Source organism: Jatropha curcas, chromosome 3, assembly GCF_041381405.1.
Source record: "Jatropha curcas cultivar XTBG-Jc1 chromosome 3, XTBG_Jcur_1.0, whole genome shotgun sequence".
In the NCBI taxonomy this organism is placed as follows: domain Eukaryota; kingdom Viridiplantae; phylum Streptophyta; class Magnoliopsida; order Malpighiales; family Euphorbiaceae; genus Jatropha; species Jatropha curcas.
In genome coordinates, this window is record NC_143153.1 from 2099843 (window position 1) to 2122491 (window position 22649).

The 22649-nt window shown below is 33.3% G+C and overlaps 2 protein-coding genes across 2 annotated transcripts; both read left to right on the forward strand.

Annotated features, from left to right (window-relative positions):
• The first annotated feature begins 4951 nt into the window (after positions 1-4951).
• On the forward strand, positions 4952-7841 carry LOC105644588 (polygalacturonase 1 beta-like protein 2). Its single transcript, XM_089719410.1, has 3 exons — positions 4952-5097; positions 5420-5711; positions 5800-7841. The coding sequence occupies exons 2-3, from the start codon at positions 5649-5651 to the stop codon at positions 7624-7626; spliced, it is 1890 nt and encodes a 629-aa protein (XP_089575536.1). The 5' UTR covers positions 4952-5097; positions 5420-5648; the 3' UTR covers positions 7627-7841.
• Positions 7842-13248: 5407 nt separating this feature from the next.
• LOC105644587 (uncharacterized) lies at positions 13249-20879 on the forward strand. Its single transcript, XM_012229982.4, has 3 exons — positions 13249-13513; positions 19539-19657; positions 20656-20879. Exons 1-3 carry the CDS (start codon positions 13320-13322, stop codon positions 20673-20675), a joined length of 333 nt encoding a protein of 110 aa, XP_012085372.1. The 5' UTR covers positions 13249-13319; the 3' UTR covers positions 20676-20879.
• The last annotated feature ends 1770 nt before the right edge of the window (positions 20880-22649 follow it).

Here is a 22649-nt window from a genome sequence, read left to right on the forward strand (position 1 = left end):
GTCCCCACATATAAAAGTTCCACTTGTCTAGCTGGAGGATATAATTCTCTATACATATCATCCCTCTGTATTATTCTTTTCTAATTGCTATTAATTTTGTAATTACAATTTCAATTTTAAGGTATACATTTTGCTAATATTTGGTGGACGAAGGATCTTGAACTCAAGAACACCCTGGAGAGACTATAGACTATGTCTGATTTGTTTAATTTACAAAATATCAACATTGTTTCTTTATGCAATAAGCTACCCTTTTCAGCAAATTTTCACACCCACAAAGATATATATATATATATATATATATATTTACTAGTGGAGATTATATTGGATGGATCTTTTCTACACATCCTTTTCTTGAAATGCTTTTCAGAATTTAGAAGCACATGTATTGATGTCCATGTTGCTTCATATTTTTGTTTGGAGGTACTAGTGATTTTTCTACATTTGACCATCTGACCCTAATAGGCATCAAACACCTAATTAGCATATACCCAAAAATAGGATGAGCAATATGAAATTTTAATCGGTAATCTAGCTAACAGCTACCTGCTAATAGCTTACCAAATAAGCACTTAATAAAGAAGCTAGGCTTCTAAATTAGACAGTATATGCTCTTCTCTCTTAATAGTCAGCTTTGTCAAGAACTTGAAATGTCTTTAATTAGGTGTGATAATGAAGGATGTTTAGGGCTTAAAATGTCGGTAATAAAGTCATCTACAAAGAGGAGATATTTGCATATCAGAATAAAGTTTATTGTTATCTCCAAAACAAGTTAAAAACCTGACCAAATCTGCAAAAAGCTCAAAAACACATCATATGTAGATATTCTAGCATTTTGAATTTTGACTGACCTAAGAACAAATATGACAAAGTTAGGTTAAAGCAATGAACTTAGGACCACACAAGCACATTAACTGATGATTATTCTGCACTTAAAAGTGAATATTTGGGATTCAGAATATTAATATTAGTAGGCTCAATAAGCTTTTTATTATACTTGGAATATAAATATAAAAAAAAAAATTTTCCAAGACTAAAATCTTGATGGGAAAATTAGTGTACCATTGAATGGAATTAAATGGTGTATGGCCACTAGGTACTAGCTGTCTAGCAAAACCTTGAAATCAAATTGCGAGTATGTACTCTTAAGTTTAATTGTTTGAAATTTTATGTCCTTGACCAGCTCCCATGTGCATTATACTCATTGTAACACAGATTGTCCAATAAAAAAAATAATAATAATTAAAGAAAAAAGATCAATAATTTAGTGTCGTAACAGCTATATATGTCCAACGTTCTACTAATCATATCAGCATAGTCAAACTAAGAACATGGAGAACTTACCTAACCACTGATCAATCAGACCAAACTGTATCCATGTAATAAATTGAAAGGTGTTTTCTTATTCATCCCAAAGAATATTTATGGGTTACGAAGAAGAACGGGTAATCCTCCCTTATAATTGATAGAATTCAAACTTGAAAATTTTTATTTTTTTACATAACTGAAAAGATTAATCAGACTACATTTGGTGGGTAATGAAGGGTGTTATTTAATGTGTATACAGCATGTGCTTATTAATTTGGATTTTATGTAGGGTTGTTTCCTGGTTTCATTCTTTCTTTCCCAATTAGGGATTTTGTGTTCTAGAAGATCAGATCAGAGTTGTTGGTGTTTTGAAGTTAAGCTTAACAAGGCATTGCTATTTTCAGTGTTTCTGCTTTGAACATTTCATAGCTTGGCTGTATTATATTCAGCATTCATTTGATTCCATTAATTACATTCTAAAATTGAAAAGATTGGAAAGGAGAAGGACAATAATCTATAAGAAAACAAAACTCATGTCTACTTTTTACAATTGCACTAATTATTATGTATTTTACTTTCTTTCCTTGGAATTTGAATTAAACAAAAGTTGTTTTGAACATCAAATTTGGCAGAGTTTGACAAGAGGCCGCAGAACTCTAAATTGGAAAATAAGTAATTGCATTTATTCAAATCAACATCACATTATGAGCTGCCTCACCAGGAACATTAATAACTTCATGTGCAATCCATTTGTGTATAAATGGAGCTAAATAACCCTCAAAAGATTTATGAGATTGAAACCTCCATGTTTACCCTATTCATAAAATTCTTAAAAGGGGTGTTTTAGGTTAATATTTAATTAACTTCGAAAATTACCAAGCAATCGGGCTACCGAGAAATGGATTGAATTTTTAAACGCGGTAAAATAAAATTTAAAATCGACACTGTTTGAAAGATTTTTTAAGTGAATATTCTTCTGATTCGAGTGTGGAAACATGTGTAAATTCAACAAAATAATACAATTATCTGAAAAAATGAATAAAATTCAATCATTTTTATTTCATGCAAAGACAATGACAAGAAATTTTTCATGCAAAATTTATGAGCTATCAAATAGAAGAAATAGTGTTCTGAAGTCATGTATTAATGGATTGTGCACTAAAAAAGAGACAACTTGTGCAGAACCATTTGGTGGTATTGGAAGAGATAATGCAACAAATTTAATAATGGATACCAAAGTAAATTAAACGACGAGCTTCAGTGCTCCAAGCAGCTAATATTACACATTAATCACCTTCAACATAATTAAGCTATACCCTCTTATCTCCTAAGACACTATTATTGTTGGTCCACCATCCTCATCCACTTTCTTATCTACACTTATGTCCAATATGCTCTTGTCCAAACACCTATACTTTATGATTGTCTTTTAATTATATTATTATTATTATTATTATTATTATTATTATTAGTTTACTTTTCTTTTTCATTTTTTTTCTCTTTTGAAAATGGTCAATGATTATGAACCTATTAAAAACCCATTTTTACTTCCAAAACCTTCTTTTCCATGGTTTAAGTAGTTTTTATTTTTTATTTTTTATAGTGTTCGGTGACATACTTTTGAATTAACTTTTAGAGATTAATGTAACGTTTTATAAAATGTTAACTCGTATGACGTTTAGTTTTTAGCGTTTTTTTTTATAGTGTTCGGTCACACAATTTTTGAATTAGTTTTTAGAAATTGATGTAGCGTGTGACTTTTAACACGAAACGCTACTCGTACAGCTAATAGTTACTGATATAGGTAATTTTATCAAATAGACACTATGTGTAATAATTAGCATAATCCATGATTAGAATATAATCCATAGCAAGTAAAATGGAAAATATGATGGATTATTTGAATAATTAATCAACCCGTAATTGTCTCCACGAACTAAGATTCATAGTCCAATTGATAATTTCCACTACATTAAGTTAATAGTTGAATAAAAATGTAGATTTACATGGTTAATGAGCATCAGATTTCTAAAACATTTATTTTTTTTTTCTATTTTTAAAAATATACATATTGAGATTTCCAATTTGATCGGACAGTCAAGCATGTAATCTATAGTGTGAAAATTCAGCATCTAAAAATCCTAATGTTAATTAGTTTTTTTAATCCAAAAAACAACCATACAAATTGAATTCTATTTTAATCATCAACCGACAATTAAGCAAACAAGTTTAATTAATTAATTAATCTAGGTAAAAGGCTAAACAGACAGGTGGACATAAACAAATAAATAAAAAGGTTAAGGTTTTAGGTGGAATTACAAAATATGCCATTATCACGAGCCTTGTCACTGTCCATAAAAGAAATACAGCAAAATAACTCAAATAATTCATGTTGGGAAAGGAGGAGGTCACGAAAAGATACTAATAAAAACTCCAAAAACTAGTAATATGGTAAAACAAAATCATCAGCGGCTAAACGCGTGAAAAATCCACATAAGAGTGACGTCCGTCCAATCAACTATCGACACGTGCTGTACACACGGCTTTGAGGAATTACGTGTCAAATAACACCAAAATTAGCACGGACACATGTGTTGTTTTGCACTTTTGTTTCTAGTCTCTCTCTCACACCATTTCATGTATCCATTCTATTAATTATTCTTTCTAATTTCTAAACTCTGTTTTGGGTTTTCTAAAGAGACAGAGCTCACTCACACTTTGGCTTTGAATATTATTACCATTTTATTAATTATTTTGGCAATTCTTTTCTTTGTGTTTGACAAAACTAATATTTTTCTATGTTGTTTTCTAATGTGGGGTACCCGATCGGAGTATAAGACACTTCTAAAATAATTTTCAAAAAGATTAAAAGAAAAAAAATGTACTATCTCTTTAAAGGGAATATTGATTTGGTTAGTGTTGCTCACTACACTCACTTTAATTTTTTTTTTTTAATTTTTTATTTTATTCTACAATGTGGATTGAAAGTAACATTTGATTTATTTTAATATAAATTATGTTCATTTAATTAAAGTTTGAGTTAACATTTATAAGCTTCGACTACCATTTTAATTATAATTTCGTCCATCTATTTTTGAGATAAATTATTATGACGTCTTTTAGTTGTATATTTAACTTATTATTATGTCTTTTCATATATAAAAAAAATAATACTTTATTATTATCGTTATCAAACACACTTTTTAGATAGAAAGTGCATTAGATGTCAAAATCTGATAATAAGTTTAAACAAATATTGCACACTAAGACATAGTTTAGTGATAAATCTATATATCACTAACAATTGTATATATAATTGGCAATAGATTCAGATTCAAATTACTTTAAAAAGAGAGATAAAAGTATTAATTAAGATTAATATTCAAATGTATATCAAATTTTTGATTTATCAACACTAAATTAATTCTAAAATTCTTAATTTGTGAACTCCAACTTTAGTCAAAGTACATTTTTTTTTGTCTTGAAATTCTATCCAACTAGGTGTAACGGTAAGTAAAACCTTAATTTTCAAACATAGAAAGTTTGAAGTAAAATAAATATTTCAAACCAATAAAACCTCAAATCGCTAATCCTTTGGCATAACCCATAATTCCATATTCTAGATGTTGCTAACTGATTACTTTTAGAAAGCTTAATGCACGAAGCTGTAGTAGGACCTATTTTGGAGCTTCTAATGCTCTTCCCTTCTCTTCAAAGGCTATAAATACCCATTCCTCTCTCCCCAATGCGTTGCACCAAACTAAAACGCCTCACCGCTCAACCCACCAGGTACCCATCTCTTACCACCTCCCTTCTTCCTCTTCTCTATGCTCTTCTTCAACCATTGTGCAAGATTTTGCAAATTTAAAAAGAGCGATAATAATAATAATAATAATAATAATGATACTTACTGTCCCTGTTTTCCGGTTAAGGATTTGTTATTACCACTCATTTTGTGCCTTCCGTAATCTCAGTAGGAGGATGCATTTCATTTTCATTACTTATTACTCATTACTCGTTAGTGTATTGCCATCATCGTTTTCAAGTACAGAGTTCTGATTAATTTCATGTTTTCTCTGTTTTTTTTTTATTTGAATTATGAATGTCGCAGGTGATGTTCGACCGACCAGGCCAGCCTCAGTGTCAAGCCACAAAATTCCACTTTTCTTTTTCTTTTTTAATTATTTAAATCTCTCTTTTATCTTTCTATCTCTCTAAGCTTTAAACTTTTTATATATTTCACTTCACAGCGCATCCCTACAAACCCACCAACATTCTCACTATTCTTTCTTCAGAAAAAAAAAAAAAAAAAGAAAAGAAAAAGAAAAAAAAAAAAGAAAATGCAAACTCATCCCATTAAGCTTCTCTCTTTCGTCTTCCTCTGCTTCCCATTGTTCTTCAATGTAAGCCTACATATTGTGTGAATATTTTCTTTATAAATAATTTTATGTATGTTAGTTATTTTTTTTTTTTTGTTTTCTTGCAATGCAGGTGAGTTTAGCCGGTGGAAGACGGTTGTTGGCCGGAGAAAGCCCATTGACTCCGAAAGCATATCTTATCCGGTACTGGAACAAAGAGATCCACAACAATTTACCTCAATCTTCATTTATTCTAGCCAAGGCTTCACCATTAAACGCGGTGGACGCCGTCACTTTTTCCAAACTCGCAGAAAAAAACGCGCTTTCCAGTAAGCTACCTGATTTCTGCTCCTCTGCTCACCTCTTTTGCTTCCCCGATTTATCGCCGAGTCTCGAGAAGCACACTGATGACTCCGATTTTACTAGATACTCCAACCAGAATTTTACCAATTACGGTACGAGTCGGGCGGGTGGATTGGACTCGTTTAAGAACTATTCAGATGGTGAAAATATACCTGTCGACTCGTTTCGCCGATATGGCCGAAACGCAGCCGGTCATAACGAAACATTTGCCAACTATGCCCATGACGGGAACGTCGTTGACCAGAGCTTCAATACCTACGGGCACGGAGCAACCGGCGGGACAGGCGAGTTCAAGAAGTACAATGAGCAAGTAAATGTTCCAAATCTCCGGTTCACATCTTATTCCGATGACGCAAACGCCAAGGGCCAAAAATTCACCAGTTATACCGAAAATACAAACTCCGGAAGTGAAGCGTTCAAGAGTTATGGTAAGAACGGAAATGCAATCGCCGATGAGTTCAGTAGATATGGAGAGAATTCGAATGTGATTGGATCGGATTTTGACAGTTATGGAGCCAAAGGAAATGCAGCTAATGACACATTCAAGTCTTATGGGTTCAACGGAAATGTGCCGGAGAACAATTTCAAGAACTACGGCGAGGGTGGAACTTTTTCAGAAGCTTCTTTCACTAGTTACAGGCAAGAATCCAATGTAGGAGACGATTCTTTTGCATCTTATGCGAAAGATTCGACTGGAGCAAAAGCTAATTTCGTTAATTATGGAAAATCATTCAATGAAGGAACGGATAGGTTTAAAGAATACGGTAAAGGATCAGATGGAAGTCAGAAAATTGGATTCAAGATCTATGGAGTCAATAATTCTTTTACAGATTATGCAAACAAGAAGGGTACCTCTTTTGCTCAGTACACAAGCAAAAGCTCTGCTTCATCTGCAGAAATGAAGGTCAGTGGCAGTTTGGTAAATAAATGGGTTGAGCCAGGTAAATTCTTCCGTGAATCTGAGTTGAAGAAAGGGAACGTTATGCCAATGCCGGACATAAGAGATAAAATGCCGAAAAGGTCGTTTCTGCCCCGGTCGATTATCTCTAAATTACCCTTCTCAACCTCCAAGATTTCTCAACTGAAAGAAACCTTTCACGCCATCGATAATTCTACAATGGAAAGTATAATCCTCGATGCTCTTAGTGAGTGCGAGAGAGCTCCCAGTCCTGGCGAGACTAAACGCTGCGTCGGCTCCGCGGAGGACATGATAGATTTCGCCACCTCCGTCTTAGGCCGCAATGTGGCTGCGCGCACAACTGAAAATGTTAATGGATCAAAGCAGAAGATCATGATCGGATCGATCAAAGGAATCAACGGTGGGAAAGTTACCAAGTCAGTATCTTGTCACCAAAGCTTGTACCCTTACCTGCTTTACTATTGCCACTCGGTACCAAAAGTTCGGGTCTACGAAGCGGATCTATTGGATCCAAATAGCAAAGCAAAGATCAATCACGGTGTTGCCATTTGTCACTTAGACACGTCGTCATGGAGCCCGACCCATGGTGCATTCTTGGCATTGGGTTCGGGGCCAGGTCGGATTGAGGTGTGCCACTGGATATTTGAGAATGATTTGACTTGGAGCATTGCAGATTAAATTAAGCGGCGGCGTGGGTTGGGTTGTGTGATTTGGGTTGGGTCAGTGGCTAAAAAAGTTAGCTGCTGGGTCGGTCTTTAAACATGGTTTAAATTTAGAGTATTTATAAAGTTGTGGGTTTTATTTATTAGACAGGGTTATGGTGTTTTTGAAAGAAAGGTTATTATTGTCAATTATAAATCTCTCATCAATAATAAATCTCACATTGATGTTGAGTTCTTGTTTTGATCCTCATGGAGTAGCATATACTAATTCTATACTTGCATTGTGATTCAAATATTGTAAATTTAATTTTTTTTGTATAATCTTTTATCATGGAAAAGATGTTACAATTGAGAGATCATTAAATCAGAATCAATATAAATTTTTAGAAAATTTTAATGCATTAGGCCAAAAAAAAACCCTAGAGATGTTACACTTTTCTTTTTCTCTTGAGGAGAGTGAATTTACAATGTAAAAATGCTTTTCAATTGAAAAGGAGAGGGAAAAAAAAAAAGAAATGAGGTGGTCCACATATTACAATTTATATAAAATTGATTTGTAGTAAAAGCCAGTAGACAGCCTGTTGAGGCCTTTCCCTCCCCTTTTTTTTTTTTTTTTGTCCAATCCAATGGGCTGCAAAGGATAAATTTATTTTAATTTTATATTTCTTTTTTACTTCATATAAATAATTGCAATATTCATATTAGCATTTTGCTGAGAAATTCCTATTAAACAGTTTGTATTATTTTTTAGTAGTTTATCCATTGATTATCTTTTTTTGTAACACAAGAAGTTAGATATTCAAACTCTTGCAAATTTTTTTTTTATGTATTTTTGGGAAAAAAAATTTGCAAAAAGTAAAATCTTTTTAATATTTTAATGTTGTCATTAACAAAACTTTCATTTGTTTTATTTTTACTGTTAAAGAAGTCCTTAATATGAAAAGTAAAAAGCTTCAAAGTGACTAGAACTTGAATTGAATTATAACTAAATAAAATCAAAATCAGTTTCTAATCTTTGAAACTCATATAGATAAATAATGGTTGAAATAATTTTAAATATTATCATTGTGTAGAAATAATATTATAATTTTAAATTATTTCCTAATTATTATAGTTTCTCTCTTGAATAGAAATATTATCATCTTAAAATATTTACTAATTATTGAAATGCATATCGTAAAATCTATCACATAATATGATATTTCAATTTTATTACTTCCTCAGTCTTTTTACTTTAGAAAAAATTTCTATTTTGGGTGCTTATTTTATAAAGAGAATTTTACTTTAAATGAAAATTTTAGAAAAGATGCCAAAAGAGAAAGTATAAAATGCCCTTCAATAATCCCTTTTGCTGTCTTTGTTTCGGTTCAATTAATAAGAATAGTAGCAAACAAAATGTGGGTTGGCAATTAATGAGCTTATATTTTTAAAGAACGAGTAATTGCTACGTTTGTGAGCGATCAGTAAAAATGTGCTTAACTTTACAAATTTGATTACGAATAAGAGTATTACATCAGCTATATTCCCTAATATAGCAACACACATTTTAATTGTTGCACCCTACTTATAAAAAAAAAAAGTGAATAGCTTTCTATTTACCAGTGCCCTATTTTTAAAAATAATGTAAATCTACTGAAGAATTTGAATTTGAAATTAAGAAGACTCTTGCAATACTTAAAGATTTTAATTAATAAATGAACCTCTAAAATACTCTAGTATAATGAATTGGCTTCCTCACCATTAATTATGTATTTAAAGCTGAATAGGGATATTACAGAAAAAATGGGCAAAAAATTTTGTTAACTACTTTCTTAATCCTAAAACTTTTTCTATTTTTTTCTAAAGTAAGAGAAGGGAGTATAAATTCTTTCAACTTTCCCACCTAAAATTCCTGAAACCGTGCTATTGCTGGCTGTGAATAAGTATGTCGCAGGTATTGGTTGGTCAAGGTATTCAATTCTTCCAACCATTGACGTAAATTACACAATCAGTCAGTCATATAAGTAGTCATAGCACCATCAATGGTGATCAACTGTATCTGAAATGGCCCATGAAATAGAATGAAATTTGACCTTATTTGCCTGCCAATGCTTTTAAATTTGCAAGCTGCAATCATAAAATTCTAAGTCATTGGTCAAATTTAACTAATTAGGAACACTTGGTTTCCTATGCAAAGATGCAACAAATGTGAAACAAATGCACACCGCAATAATTACACTATCTTATGATCCTACCTATCCCTTTACCCATAAATTTCCCCTTCATGGTTGGTGCCCAAATTTATAAAATATTGAATTTTCAATTTTTCAAAAGTTTAATCGTCCGTTGAAAATTTTCTTCGTGAAATTGAAATTTATATTTACCCTATAAATATATATTACAGATTAATATGTTAAATTTACTTTTAAAATCAATCAAATCTAGCTTATTTTTATATTAATAAATCTTGTTTTTTTAATGATTTGCAAACATATTAAAAAAAAATAGTTGTTTTTCATTATAGTTGTCACACACTAACATATCCTATGGGCATTTAATTTATGGAGTTTTGGTGAAATGACCATTTCATCACTTTGTCTAATTTGCTGAATTAAGATTAATTTAATAAATTAATTATCATTCATTAAAAACAAATCTCACAATATGGTTAATATTATATAGTTGATAAAATATTTAAAAAAAACCCAAAGATAATCGCAAATGGGATTTTAATAATACTAATAATTATCGATATACATAGTTAATATTTTAAAAAATCATGTGTGGTCATATAGAAGCCTTAAGATAAAAGAACCGCCGCCAATTTTATATATTGGAGACGGACTAAATATTTGCTGGCAACAAATTAGTTTAATTTTTCAGTTTATGGAGTAATTAAATTGAAGATTATTCTTAAAATAAATAATAAATAATAATTTTGCAATCCAATTTATTTCTCAATAAATCTAAAAAAAAAAAAAGAAATAATAATAGCATGCGCCCGCACAAGAATGAAAGGAAAAAGGGTAATGGATGAGATTGCCAGCTTTTCTTTTCTTGTTTTCCCTCTATTTTTGTCTTTTTTCTTTGTCTCACGTTCTGACTTTTATTCAATTAATAAAAAATTAATTAATTAATAATAATGCAACATGAGATAAATTAAGGATTTGTGTTTTATTTTCTTAATCAACGACAGGTCTCTACGGGAATAATACTACAGAAAAATAATTTTATAATTTGACAATTATTCTATATTTTCATTATTAATTATAAAATGAAAATTTTCATATTATACTTTAGTTATTAATATTTAAATTAAATTAATATTAATCATCAATAACTATTAATTATTATTATTAAATTAATCTTAATACAATGTTGCTGCCAATATAAATGTCAATCAACTACTCCATTTTTTTTTATATATACTTACGGGCAGGATGGATCCAAAATATTTGATCAGAGGGGGTAATAGGGTAATAATTTCACACAAAAATAGAACCATTTCATTGATCACTGCACCAAGAATAGAACCATTTCATTTCTTTTACTGATTAATTACAAGATTTCAAAGTAAACGCGTTAATAATTAATGTAGGGTAGAAAATGAATCTCCAGCTTCAACCAGGAGTTTCATACGATATGAAGCTGAAGAAAAACATATAGTATCAGTAGCAGGAGACTCTGAAGTCTCTCAACCAACTGGGTAGGACCACTCACATTAACGATATCCAGAGACCATAGACCATCCCTCACTATAATTAGTAGATAGAATCGCCATTAAAATTGTTCCTATTCTTAAAGATAACTCTGCATTTACTTTCCCAATAACTGTCATAAGCCATGCCCCCTTTATTGTTCTAACTCCCGACCAACTACTACGTATGCTGTTAGATCATACACATGTCTGCGTAAACACAGAACTTAAAGAGGCTGATTTCAAAACCTTTGGACAATTCATCAGAAATAAATGTATATACTGTACCACCATCTGTTAACTGTTGAGGAGTTTTTATTTGACGTGACCTTATAAAAAACTAGGGTATGAAGAATTGATTCTTTGTCTTTAACACTTAAATTACACGTATACCACGTAATAAGATATAATCCAACAGTATATGCATATATGATTTAATAATGATTTAAATTCGATTCTTATAATTCTCAAAAAGATTACAAATGTACAATACGAATATCAACACAAAACATTTCGTTCACTTGATATTTTGAAATTGGTTTTTATATATTGCTTGCATGACGCATTGAGAGTTGTGGAATTTCTTGAATTTGTGCGTGTAGACTAACAAAATAAGCGACAAGTTGCTGTATACAAGTTTTGGATGAGAATAAGCAGTACATTGAAGATGATGAGGGTAAGGTACCAGCCTCACCATCTTAATAAAACAACAAATACAATGACAATATGGAAGTTATAAGCGGTTCGGTCAATCCTAGTTAAAACAAACCTAATCACTAATCAACTCCAAGAAAGCATCCCGTCATTGAATTAATGATTCTTGTCCTTTTAATCCAAATTTATGATTCTAGAAATTCATAATTATATATTTCTTTGATGACATATCAATTGTTTCAATCTTGAATTTATGATACAAACTAGATTATATACTTATTGGTAAGCTGAGTCTGTAATGAAACAAATATAAATGGATAATGTTTTGTAAAATAAGAGTTTTGTTTTCTGTTTTCACATGGCATACAATAGACAATCTAAGATGTTATAATTAATCCTACATACCATGCATGGCTTGTTAATCACTGTAAATGAAAAGATTAATCAAGCCACCGTCTTGATTAGCTTTGGCTTATGCATTCTTTTGTGGTCATTTAATTGTTGGGTATTAAAGTGTCTAACAATTGCACGTGTATATATTTGTGGCGACACGGAGATGCCTATGGAGGAGCTACTTCTGGGCCAGGGCCATTAATTTGTCACGCTCACTACATCTACATGTGCATATTGTAAGCTCACATCTTTATTCTGCATAAGATATGCATGACTTGTCTTTGTCCTAGAAGGAAGTTAGCACTTCTCGATCCATATTATAATTTAGAGAAAACATCATTATTAGAAAAATTTTACTAATCAATTCACAAAATTTATTAAGTGAGGGATTTTATTTCTTACTTACAATGATAATTATTGAAAGGAATAAAGGCGAATTTGCCATTTAACTTGTTATTCAGGAAAAAATACTATAAAATTCACCATTTAGCTCAATTTACTCCCGAATTTATAATTCACCTGCAATTTTTGCACTAAAAAGTTTAAATTCACGCAAGAATTTAGACTGATTGTTTTAGTTTATAAAGTTTCGATTCTTTATTAATTTCAATTATTATTTTAATAAATCTTTAGTGTATGATATAATCCATTAGGTTGTTGTGAAAATGGCCTTTCAGAAAAAAAAAAAGGTTGTGTGAAAATAAATAACGTAAATAAAGTTTATTTTGTTAAAAATAATTTTTTTTCTCTAAAAAAAGTAGTTCTACCTTTAAAAGTAAAAACAACCGTAGAAAGTAAGGTCCAAAGTATATATGGGCTAATTTTGTGGATATGATCCATTTATATGGGCTCCGTTCTGGGCCTATTTTGTGTGACTCCATATGCCCATATTCGAAGTAACTCGCATCCGACCCAGAAACCGCAAACCCTTTCTTTTCCGCAGAAGAGGCATTTTGCTTTTGCTTAGCGGACAGAAAGAAAGAAAAATGGCGGCCAATGGTGCAAGAAGAATCCTACAATTCTCTTTAGCTTCTGGGAAAACCCTTTTAACCGATTCAACTGCGACTACAACAAGGAATAAAAGTTGCTCTTTTACTTCAAAAGCTGCTAGCTTGAGTGGACCCTCCCCTAAGCCTTCCTCTGGTAGTCGATTATCCCGTCACAAGCTCAACTTCTCCAGGTTAGCTTCTTTTTTTCTAGTTCAATGAATGTATTCGTTTATTATTGAGAAATTTGCATGTTCGTTATTTTCTTGATTCAGAAAGAAAACGTATTCTTTAGAGTGATTTAGTAGAAGGAAAGGAAACTGAAATTGCATGCTGCGTTCTTCTTTGTTGGTTTCTTCGGTAATTGATTTATGAATTATAGACATTGAATGAGGTAATCAAGCCCACAATATAGCAGTTGAGGTTTTTGATTTAGTTCTTTTTATGCATTGAATGCAAAGATTTTGTTTCAGTTACCTCCTTTTACTTGCATTTTTTTTTTTTTTTTTTAAATGGAAACGTTTATTTATATCTCAAATAAGGAGAGCCAGTACAATCAGAAATAATGAGAGCTCTAGTAGTTCGAGGCAAAGAGTCAAAAGAGAAAAAACTTAAGGAGTTGTGAGTAATTCTGCTCTGAGTAGCAAGAGAGTGAGCGACCTTATTTCCCTCTCTGTATATATGTGTGATGAAAGACTTTGAGGATAAAAGGAAAGATTGGATAAAGTGAATCTTGTGGTCTGACAAAATATTATGAAATTGTTGTAACATTTGAACCAGTTGCAAGGAATCCACTTCTATTTGAAAAGGGGCCGGAATTCTTTGAGTACACCATTTGATACTTTCATGAAGAGCTTGAAGCTCTGCCTGAAATGGAGATACTGCTGAGAGGAGAAAGGAGTGGCCGGCCACAAAATTCCCATTAGAATTCCGAATGACTACGCCGCCAGAAGAAGAAGAAACGGAAAAGGAAGCATCCACATTAATTTTATAAACTGTTGTAGTCGGCTTTCTCCAGTAAACCAAAGAGAGTTTGCGATGATTCCTCTGTCCAAAACTAGCAGGCAGCAGGTCGGTTAAAGCATTGGCAGGATTTCTAGTGAATTTGTGAGGTGAACAAGCAACTCCCCAATCATAAATAAATTTACTAATGTGCTGCTGAAGTAAGTGAGTTCCTGCATCACCTTCACCCCAGCTAAAATTACAGTATAGTTTCCATACATGCCATATAATTACTAGAGGAATCAGACGGCGAAGGAGGCCTGCAGTACTTTGTGGCCGAGAAATCAAATACCATGTTATCAACTCTTGACGCAGCGTGCGACAAGTAGAATTGCCACCGGAAAGCAAATATTGCCTAAAGAAATTCCATACCCATAGAACCTTAGGACAAAGAAAAAACAGATGATCAATGGTGACTAATGAACAGGAGCATAGAGGACAGCAATAAGGCCCATTAATCCCTATAACGTTCAACTTATGAGGAAGAGGAAGAGCATCCAGGAGCAACCTCCAAGTAAAGGCCGAGATTTTTTGAGGGATAGAAGAGTCCCACACCATGCTAAATAGCAAAGTGTTGCTTTTATGCACTCGAACATGCTCATGAATGATAGCAAAAGAAGGTGACACAATCTCTGCAGAATTATTTAGTTCCGAAGCCACTTCATGAGCGTGACAAATGCGTTTCCATGAGCAAGAATCGGTCGCTTGAAAGGACATAAAACCTTTTCGGTGATACCGCTGAAACATGTAATCTGACCATATCGAATCACGCTTCATATAAGAGAACCAAAGTTTGACTGAGTAAGCATGTTGAATGGAAGAGAGGGATCGCAGACCCAAGCCGCCCTTAGCAGTAGGAAAACAAAGCTGCTGGAATTTAATCCAATGATGCTTATGTTTTGAATCTGTTTTACCCCATAAAAAGTCTGCCATTTGAGTCTCCAAAATACCAATAACACGAGCCGGAAGCTTCATTGCACCCATAATATGTATGGGGATTGAACTCAAAACATGCTTAATTAAGACCAATCTGCCAGCCATTGATAAAATTGTCTTAGACCATCCCATAAGCTTAGCAGAGATCTTTTTAATCAATTCACTGCAATATGAGGTACGATTAATACCTTGGTAAATTGGGGCACCGAGATATGTGAAAGGGAGGCATTTCTTTTTAATTGAGAGAGCTGCTTCAATTCTTGAGACGGTCAGGGACCTCAATTTTTTCGAACAATAGAAAGAGCATTTTTCAAAGTTAATCAACTGGCCCGAAACAGCTTGATAATTAAGGAGAAAGTTTTTAAAATTAGCGACACTTCTCATATCCCCCCTTATGAAAATCAACAGATCATCTGCAAAGCCCAAATGAGTAACCGGTGAACAATTTCGAGCAAGTGTATAAGGTTGAATTTTTCCAGAAGAGACAAGATGTTTCAAACCGCGAGAGAAACATTCAGATACCAAAGTAAATAGGTAAGGAGAGAGTGGATCCCCTTGCTTGACCCCCCTAGAAGGTGCGAAGAAACCATAGTTGGCACCATTAACGCAAACTGACAGTCTGGTGGCCGAAAGGTTCGCTATGAGCAGTCGAACAATAGGTTGAGAGAAGCCAAAGCGAAGTAGGACTGCCTCTAAGAAAGACCATGAGACACGATCAAAGGCTTTAGCCATATCAAGCTTAATGGCAATATTGTTTCCTCTAGCTTTCCTGTCAATTTCATGAATCATCTCATTAGCCAATAGAATCTGGGAGTGAATTGATCTACCTTTCATGAAACCAGCCTGTTCCGGAGAGATTAAGAGATCCAAAAGTGGAGCAATCCTGTTTGCCAGAATTCTAGTACACACTTTATTAATAAAGTTAGTAAGACAAATAGGACGAAATTGGCCAAAAACTGTTGGATTCTCGACTTTAGGAATGAGAATAATTTGAGCGCAACTGAAAGACTGAGGTATTGGAAGGCCCAGAAAAAATTCCTTAACAGCGCTACAAACGTCCCACTGAATAATAGACCAACAGTCTCTATAGAACCTCCCGTCGAAACCGTCTGGACCAGGAGCACTTGAAGGATCAAGTTGCCAAACCGCGTGTTTAATTTCAGAATCAGTAGGAATAGTACCCAAAGCCAAATTATGCTCCGTTGAAATTAAAGAGGGAAGATACTCAAGAATTTGGCTACAATCTTGCTGCATAACTTCACCCTGAAAGAGACTGGAAAAATGCCTGACCGCCTCCTCACCTATGTCTCCCTGCAACGAAAGCCAAACACCATCTGAGTTCTTGATTGTGGAGATTCGTTGAAATTTCCTTGATAGCCTGACATAAGTATGAAAGAATTTAGTATTCGAGTCCCCATCCTCTAGCCATTTAACATGAGACTTTTGTTTCCAGTAGATTTCCTCAAGGCGAAGTTTATTAAGAAGATGAGCTTGTTTTTCCTGCCATGCCTTCCTATTTTCCGGACAAGGATCTGTAACATAATCTCTTTCAGCTGTCTCGGCCGCCATTTCAGCATCCTTAATAGCAGAAAAAATGTCACCAAAAATGGTCTTATTCCATTGCCTAATCGCACCTTTGAGAGCCTTGAGTTTAAGGTGAAAACCCTTCATCCCCCCTCCAGAAAAAGAGGAGTTCCAGTGCTCCAGAACCATGGGAAGAAAAGAGGGATTACTAAGCCACATATGCTGATACTTGAAAGGCTTAGGTGAGTTAAACAGACTCTTTTTACAATTCAGCAGGAGAGGGGAATGATCCGAAGAGGTTTTATCGAGATGCTTGATCTGAATCTCATCAAAGAAATCAAGGAATAATTGGTTGGCCATAAAGCGATCAAGACGTTCCCACACGCGTCCAGAACTGCGCACTCCAGTCCATGTAAAAGGATTGCCCAAAAAAGGTAAATCAACAAGACCACAAGAATCGGAACAATCAGAGAAATCTCGCATACTGAGCAGATTTGGTGAAGATCCACCCTTATACTCTGAAATTAACTTAATAGTGTTGAAATCACCACCAACTATCCACGGCCCCTGAGATAAATCTGCCATACTCTCCAGCTTCTCCCACAGGGATAGTCTAGAGACTCGAGAATGAAGACCATACACAGCAGAGATAGTGAAAACAAAATCAGGGGATCTCATTCTTGCAGAAACTGAAACAAGCTGTATATCATCTTGGAAATTTTCAAGTGCAAAGTGAACATCATTCCACAATAACCAAATCTTGTTATTCAAGCTAGTGAAAAAATTATTGAAACCCAAACGAGAAACAAATGAAGAACATTTGCAAGAAGCAACCATAGGTTCTATAATAATAAGTAGTTTAATGTTGTAATCCACACAGAGTTTTTGAAGGCGACTGATAGAGGAATTAATACCTCTAAGGTTCCAGCATAATATATTCATTGAATAAGGCTAGAGGCAAAAGCAACTGTTTTCTTGGAACGACGCGTGACCATAGGCTCAATTGGTTGGGGAGTTTTCTTCCTGTTAAATTTCTTTTTTGTAACAGCAACAAATCCATCATGTAGTTCACAAGCTGCATTCAGTTTATTTCCAATAGAGGTACCAATAGCTCTCAAATTATCTATGGAATCGACACCCATATCCAGATCAGCATCCCCATCAGATTTGTGTCCAATAGAATCATAATCACTAACCGAATGGTCAGGACCAGCATCAGAAAGCCCACCGGAAGCCACGTAAGTGTTGTCCTTCACCGCATCCAAGTTAGTAGTCCCACCTGCATCATTTGGAGCATTAATATCAGCATGATCAGAAATGGCACAGGCTGTTTCACAGCCGAGAGCAGATTGCATAACAACATCATGCATAGCCGTTTGGTCGGGGGGAATAGAATTAATCGCTGAAGGCAGATGAGAGGAGGGGGGAGCAGCAGTATTTTTTACAATCCAAGCTTTAGGAGGAGCAACATTTTGTGATTGATTCTGGGTATCATGTTTAGATTGGACAGGTTTTGTGGTAACAGCTTTTGGCAGAACCTCGTAGACATGATGTTGATCATTTTTCCCTTTGCAAGATTGGGTGGAATGACCAATCCTCTCACAGGAGCTACAATATTGAGGAAGACCTTCATATACAACAGATTGGAAGAAACCATGTCTTCCATTATTAATCCAGACTTTGTCAGGTAGCTCCTTTGTTAGGTCAACTTCAATACAAATTCGAGCCACCGAGGGTCTGATACGAGAAGATGTGGCAGCATCAATCTTAAGAGGAGCACCAATCAAATTAGCAATAAGAAATAGAGCCTCCTTGTCGAATAAATGAATAGGAAGTCCTTCAAGTGAAATCCAAATCGGAACTATAGGACTATCAATATTCGGTCGGAAGTCTGGAGACCATTTTGAGACTGTCATGGCAAAACCATTGAAGTACCAGATCTGACGAAGCCAGCAACGGAGAAAATCAATCTCTAAATCAAAGTTGATCAAAACATTCTTGGCATCAATCAATCCAATTGAAAAGGGGCCTTTGAAGCCCACGGCATCAAAACTTTTCTTAAGAAAAGGCATGTTAGGTCGACCAGAATTGAAAGTGCCAATAAGTGCAAATCGAAACGGAGAAATTAATTGAGTTACATCATCAACAGAGAAATCAATTGAGGGAAAACCCTTAAATTTGCCAATACTAATATTCGACAATCTCCTGTTATCCTGAATTGACGCAAAGGAGCGAGAATCATCCAATGAAGAGGGAGTAGAGTTGCAATCAGAAAGGGCAGCAGCATAGGAGCGGCCGGCAGGCTCATGTGGAGCCGCCGCCATCACAAGAGGTGATACCAACGCCGTTGTACTTTAGGTGCTTGGATTTGAGCGAGGAAAGTTCTTAATAAGGCGTGACTGAACTGCAAGAAGAGGATCGCTGGTGGTGCGACAGAGACTCGCTGAGCCTGTTTCTTGATCCTTTTACTTGCATATATTATCTCAATTAAGATATATTTTAGGGCCTCAAATTTTCAAAATTTTAGTCTGTAATCAAATGGCATATTAATACTAGTTTGGATGTAGCAATGTGTTTATCGTTGTTCTCTTATTTTATAGTATTGTGTGTTACTCTGTATCAATCCCAATTATGGATCATTGGCTTTATTTAAAGGTTTTGAACTTTTTATTGTCACCAAATACTCTTTATGGGTGGTAATAAACTAATAATCCTGTTATTGTAATCCTAAGGAGATTCACTTCTTGGCTTTTATAGGCTTCCTGTGGAGTTGGGTGGCGCACAATCTTTGATTCCATTGCATACTGTTACCGCCTCTGCCTTGTTCACCTCATTGCTATCGTTGCACAATAACACCTGGGGATGTCTATCTGAAGGTAGTTTTAAAATTGATCATTTGTTATTTAACTTTCCTATTAATGTCCTGTGATTTGCAATGGCATGAACTAGAGCCTTGTAACTATAACATTGGCTATTTACCTGGTATTTTCTTGTTTTGCGCCCTTATCATAGTATTTGTTGATCCATTGGTGCATTTTCTTTTGTCTTACTACTTAACTCTCCTTCAATACCAGAAATGAGTCAAAATAGCAAATCTTCATGCCTGTGCCAATTCAGAAATTAATAATTACGTTGACAGCAAATTCCTGGTTTTTAGGTTGACATGGAAGTCGGTGGGAAATTCATGAGTAGGAAAAGATGAGTGGAGTTCCTAATTTTTTCTTAGATCTCTTATATGACTCACATGATAATAGGAACAAAACCCGCATGCATTACCCAAGATCAACTGGAATTTTTTCTCACATAACACTATTTATTCTTTTTTTTTTTTTCTTTTTATTATTGATTTGGCTCCTTCAAGTTTTCAGAATTTACATATAGCGATTCTGATTTCTGCTAACTTTATTTTGTGACAACATACCTATTCAGATAAACTGTTTTGTGATGAGCTTTGTTGCCATGTGAAAAATGAACTGTGTCATAATTATTGATTAGAGGTCGTTAGAGTTTGTTCTTTTAAAATTGAAATTCACACGACTTAATTATAAAAGCTTCAAAACAACTAAATTGTACTACCACACTGCTTTTTCTTTTTTTCAATATAGCATCCAAATTGGTGCTTTTTCAGAAAAGACGTTTCAGTCTCGATGCCAGACAATCTCTCTGTGTACAAATCGGCCTTGTATTGTCTAAATGCATACTATAGATAACCTGCAATTCGACTCTATTAGATTGCTTTAGATGGTTGTTCTGGGTTAGTGCACCTCTATGACAATCAACTCGATAGATCTTATATATCCAGTGGAAGCTTGGGAATTCAGAAATTATAGCATTCAAATTACGTCTGACGACCTTTTATTTGCTTTGTTGGCAGGATTTGCAACACCTCTATAACATGGCCTGTGGACTTCTATTATGGCTACCAGCAAGATAATCAGCAGGTGCAATGTAGCATGTTCTTTTTTTTTTTCATAATTAAACGAGACATTTTGGAGTTTGTTTGATGTTGTATTCATTGCATGTCTGAGGAGGAGTCTTGAGTTTTGAAAGAAATACAAATTGCTGAGTAACTAGCAAAATTGGCAATTAGTTACAGTACACTTTGACCCATTTATATTTTGCATTTAACCTTCGTTGAAATTGCTTAATCATTCAGCATTCTTGAAACAAAAGATGGTTAGTTATAACTAATCTATGATAATGGGGAACCATTGATAAGTTATATTAAAGCGTTCCCCTGACCTCTTCTTCCTCCTGCTAAATGGGAATGAAACTAGAGTAATAGATTCTTTTCCTTTTTTTCATTCAAGAAAACCTGAAGTTGATGTTAAATGGCCGGTCTGGTACACATTTTAGTATGAAATTTGACTGATACTGATACACATTTTAGACTATAGACTGTTTTGTCAACAGAAATAAATGCGAGAATATTTCAATTTTTTGAAAAGTCAAACTTACGGATCAAAATTAAATTTTAAGAATTCAAAAAAATGGTACGCGCTCCGTGACAACCAAACTGTTAAATTTTAATTTTTCACACAGATAAAAGAAAAAAAATTGATTTACCTTAGTTTTTTCATCTCTTCTATTATATAATAATTGATACTTTGACCTGGACTGAACTTAATCTTAAAGGCGCAGGTTGTGTTTTCACAGATTCACATGCCCCATATTAGAAACCCAAACTGGTTTCCTTGGCCTTTATTTAATAATAATGTCCAAGCTTAAGGTTGGTCAATGCTTGAATAATAGACACATAAATTAAAATTTAATTAATTTGAAGATTACTTATATATTAAAAAAGATTTTAAGTATTAAAAAAAAAAAAGAGATTTTAAGTCAAACATTTAAGCTATTTAATTTATCTACCTTAATTTAAAAAAATATATAATATTATACCGAAAAAATAATGAAATGTAATATGTGTAGAGTATAGTTGCAATTTCAGGAATTCATTGGAAATTGCATATTAGATAGTTTTTCTTTATTTTTTCTATTTTTTATTTTTTATGGTTGTGCTGGGAAGAATGTTTTTTAAATTTACACAATAAATAAATACAGTTATTGATTCTGCTTTATAATAACGCGATTATGCTTTCTTTTGCGGCTTGAATTTTCTACGACAAGATATTGCCGTGTTCCTCTGCCGCCTTTTTGTTCTCATTTTCACACACAAATTAAAGGCTCTCCACACTTCAAAATCACATACTTTGAAACAATTTGTATTTAGAAAATATTTTTTTGAATAACATATAAATATTATTTGTTAATCAACTCATTTTTATTGTTTAGTTGCAGTAAACTAACTAAAATATTAAAAATTTTATTTTATAAAACTATGAAAAAATTAGAATTAGAATTATATGACCTCTAATGAATTGAGAAAAAAATTTAGAATTACAAGAATTTCAAATTTTAAGAATTTATTATTAAATATTAATAGAAATGCATTAAAATGACAGAAATTAGATGCTCGGGGTGTATGGACCGTCTCATACACCAAATTAATCAAAATATATTTTTGCTTATAACGTGAGTATTTTGACTAGAAAGAATTTACTTACGTCTCATATGTGAGCCTTATACATAAACTAAATTAATGAAAAATAATTTTTTGGTCAAATAGAGGTTTTATGATTATTTTTTGAAAAAAAAATATGGTTAAAAGGGTAACAATTTTTTAAAATAACATTTTTTTATTAGTCACTGGTGTATAGGTAAATTTTATCATTTTTGATCATCCATTCAAAAAATAAATAAATAAATAAATCATTAAAAAATTTCAAAAAATCGTTCATTCATTTGTTTGATGTACAGAGTCGCAGATCTCTTTTCTTAAATTTTTCTAATAAAAATATATAATTTATT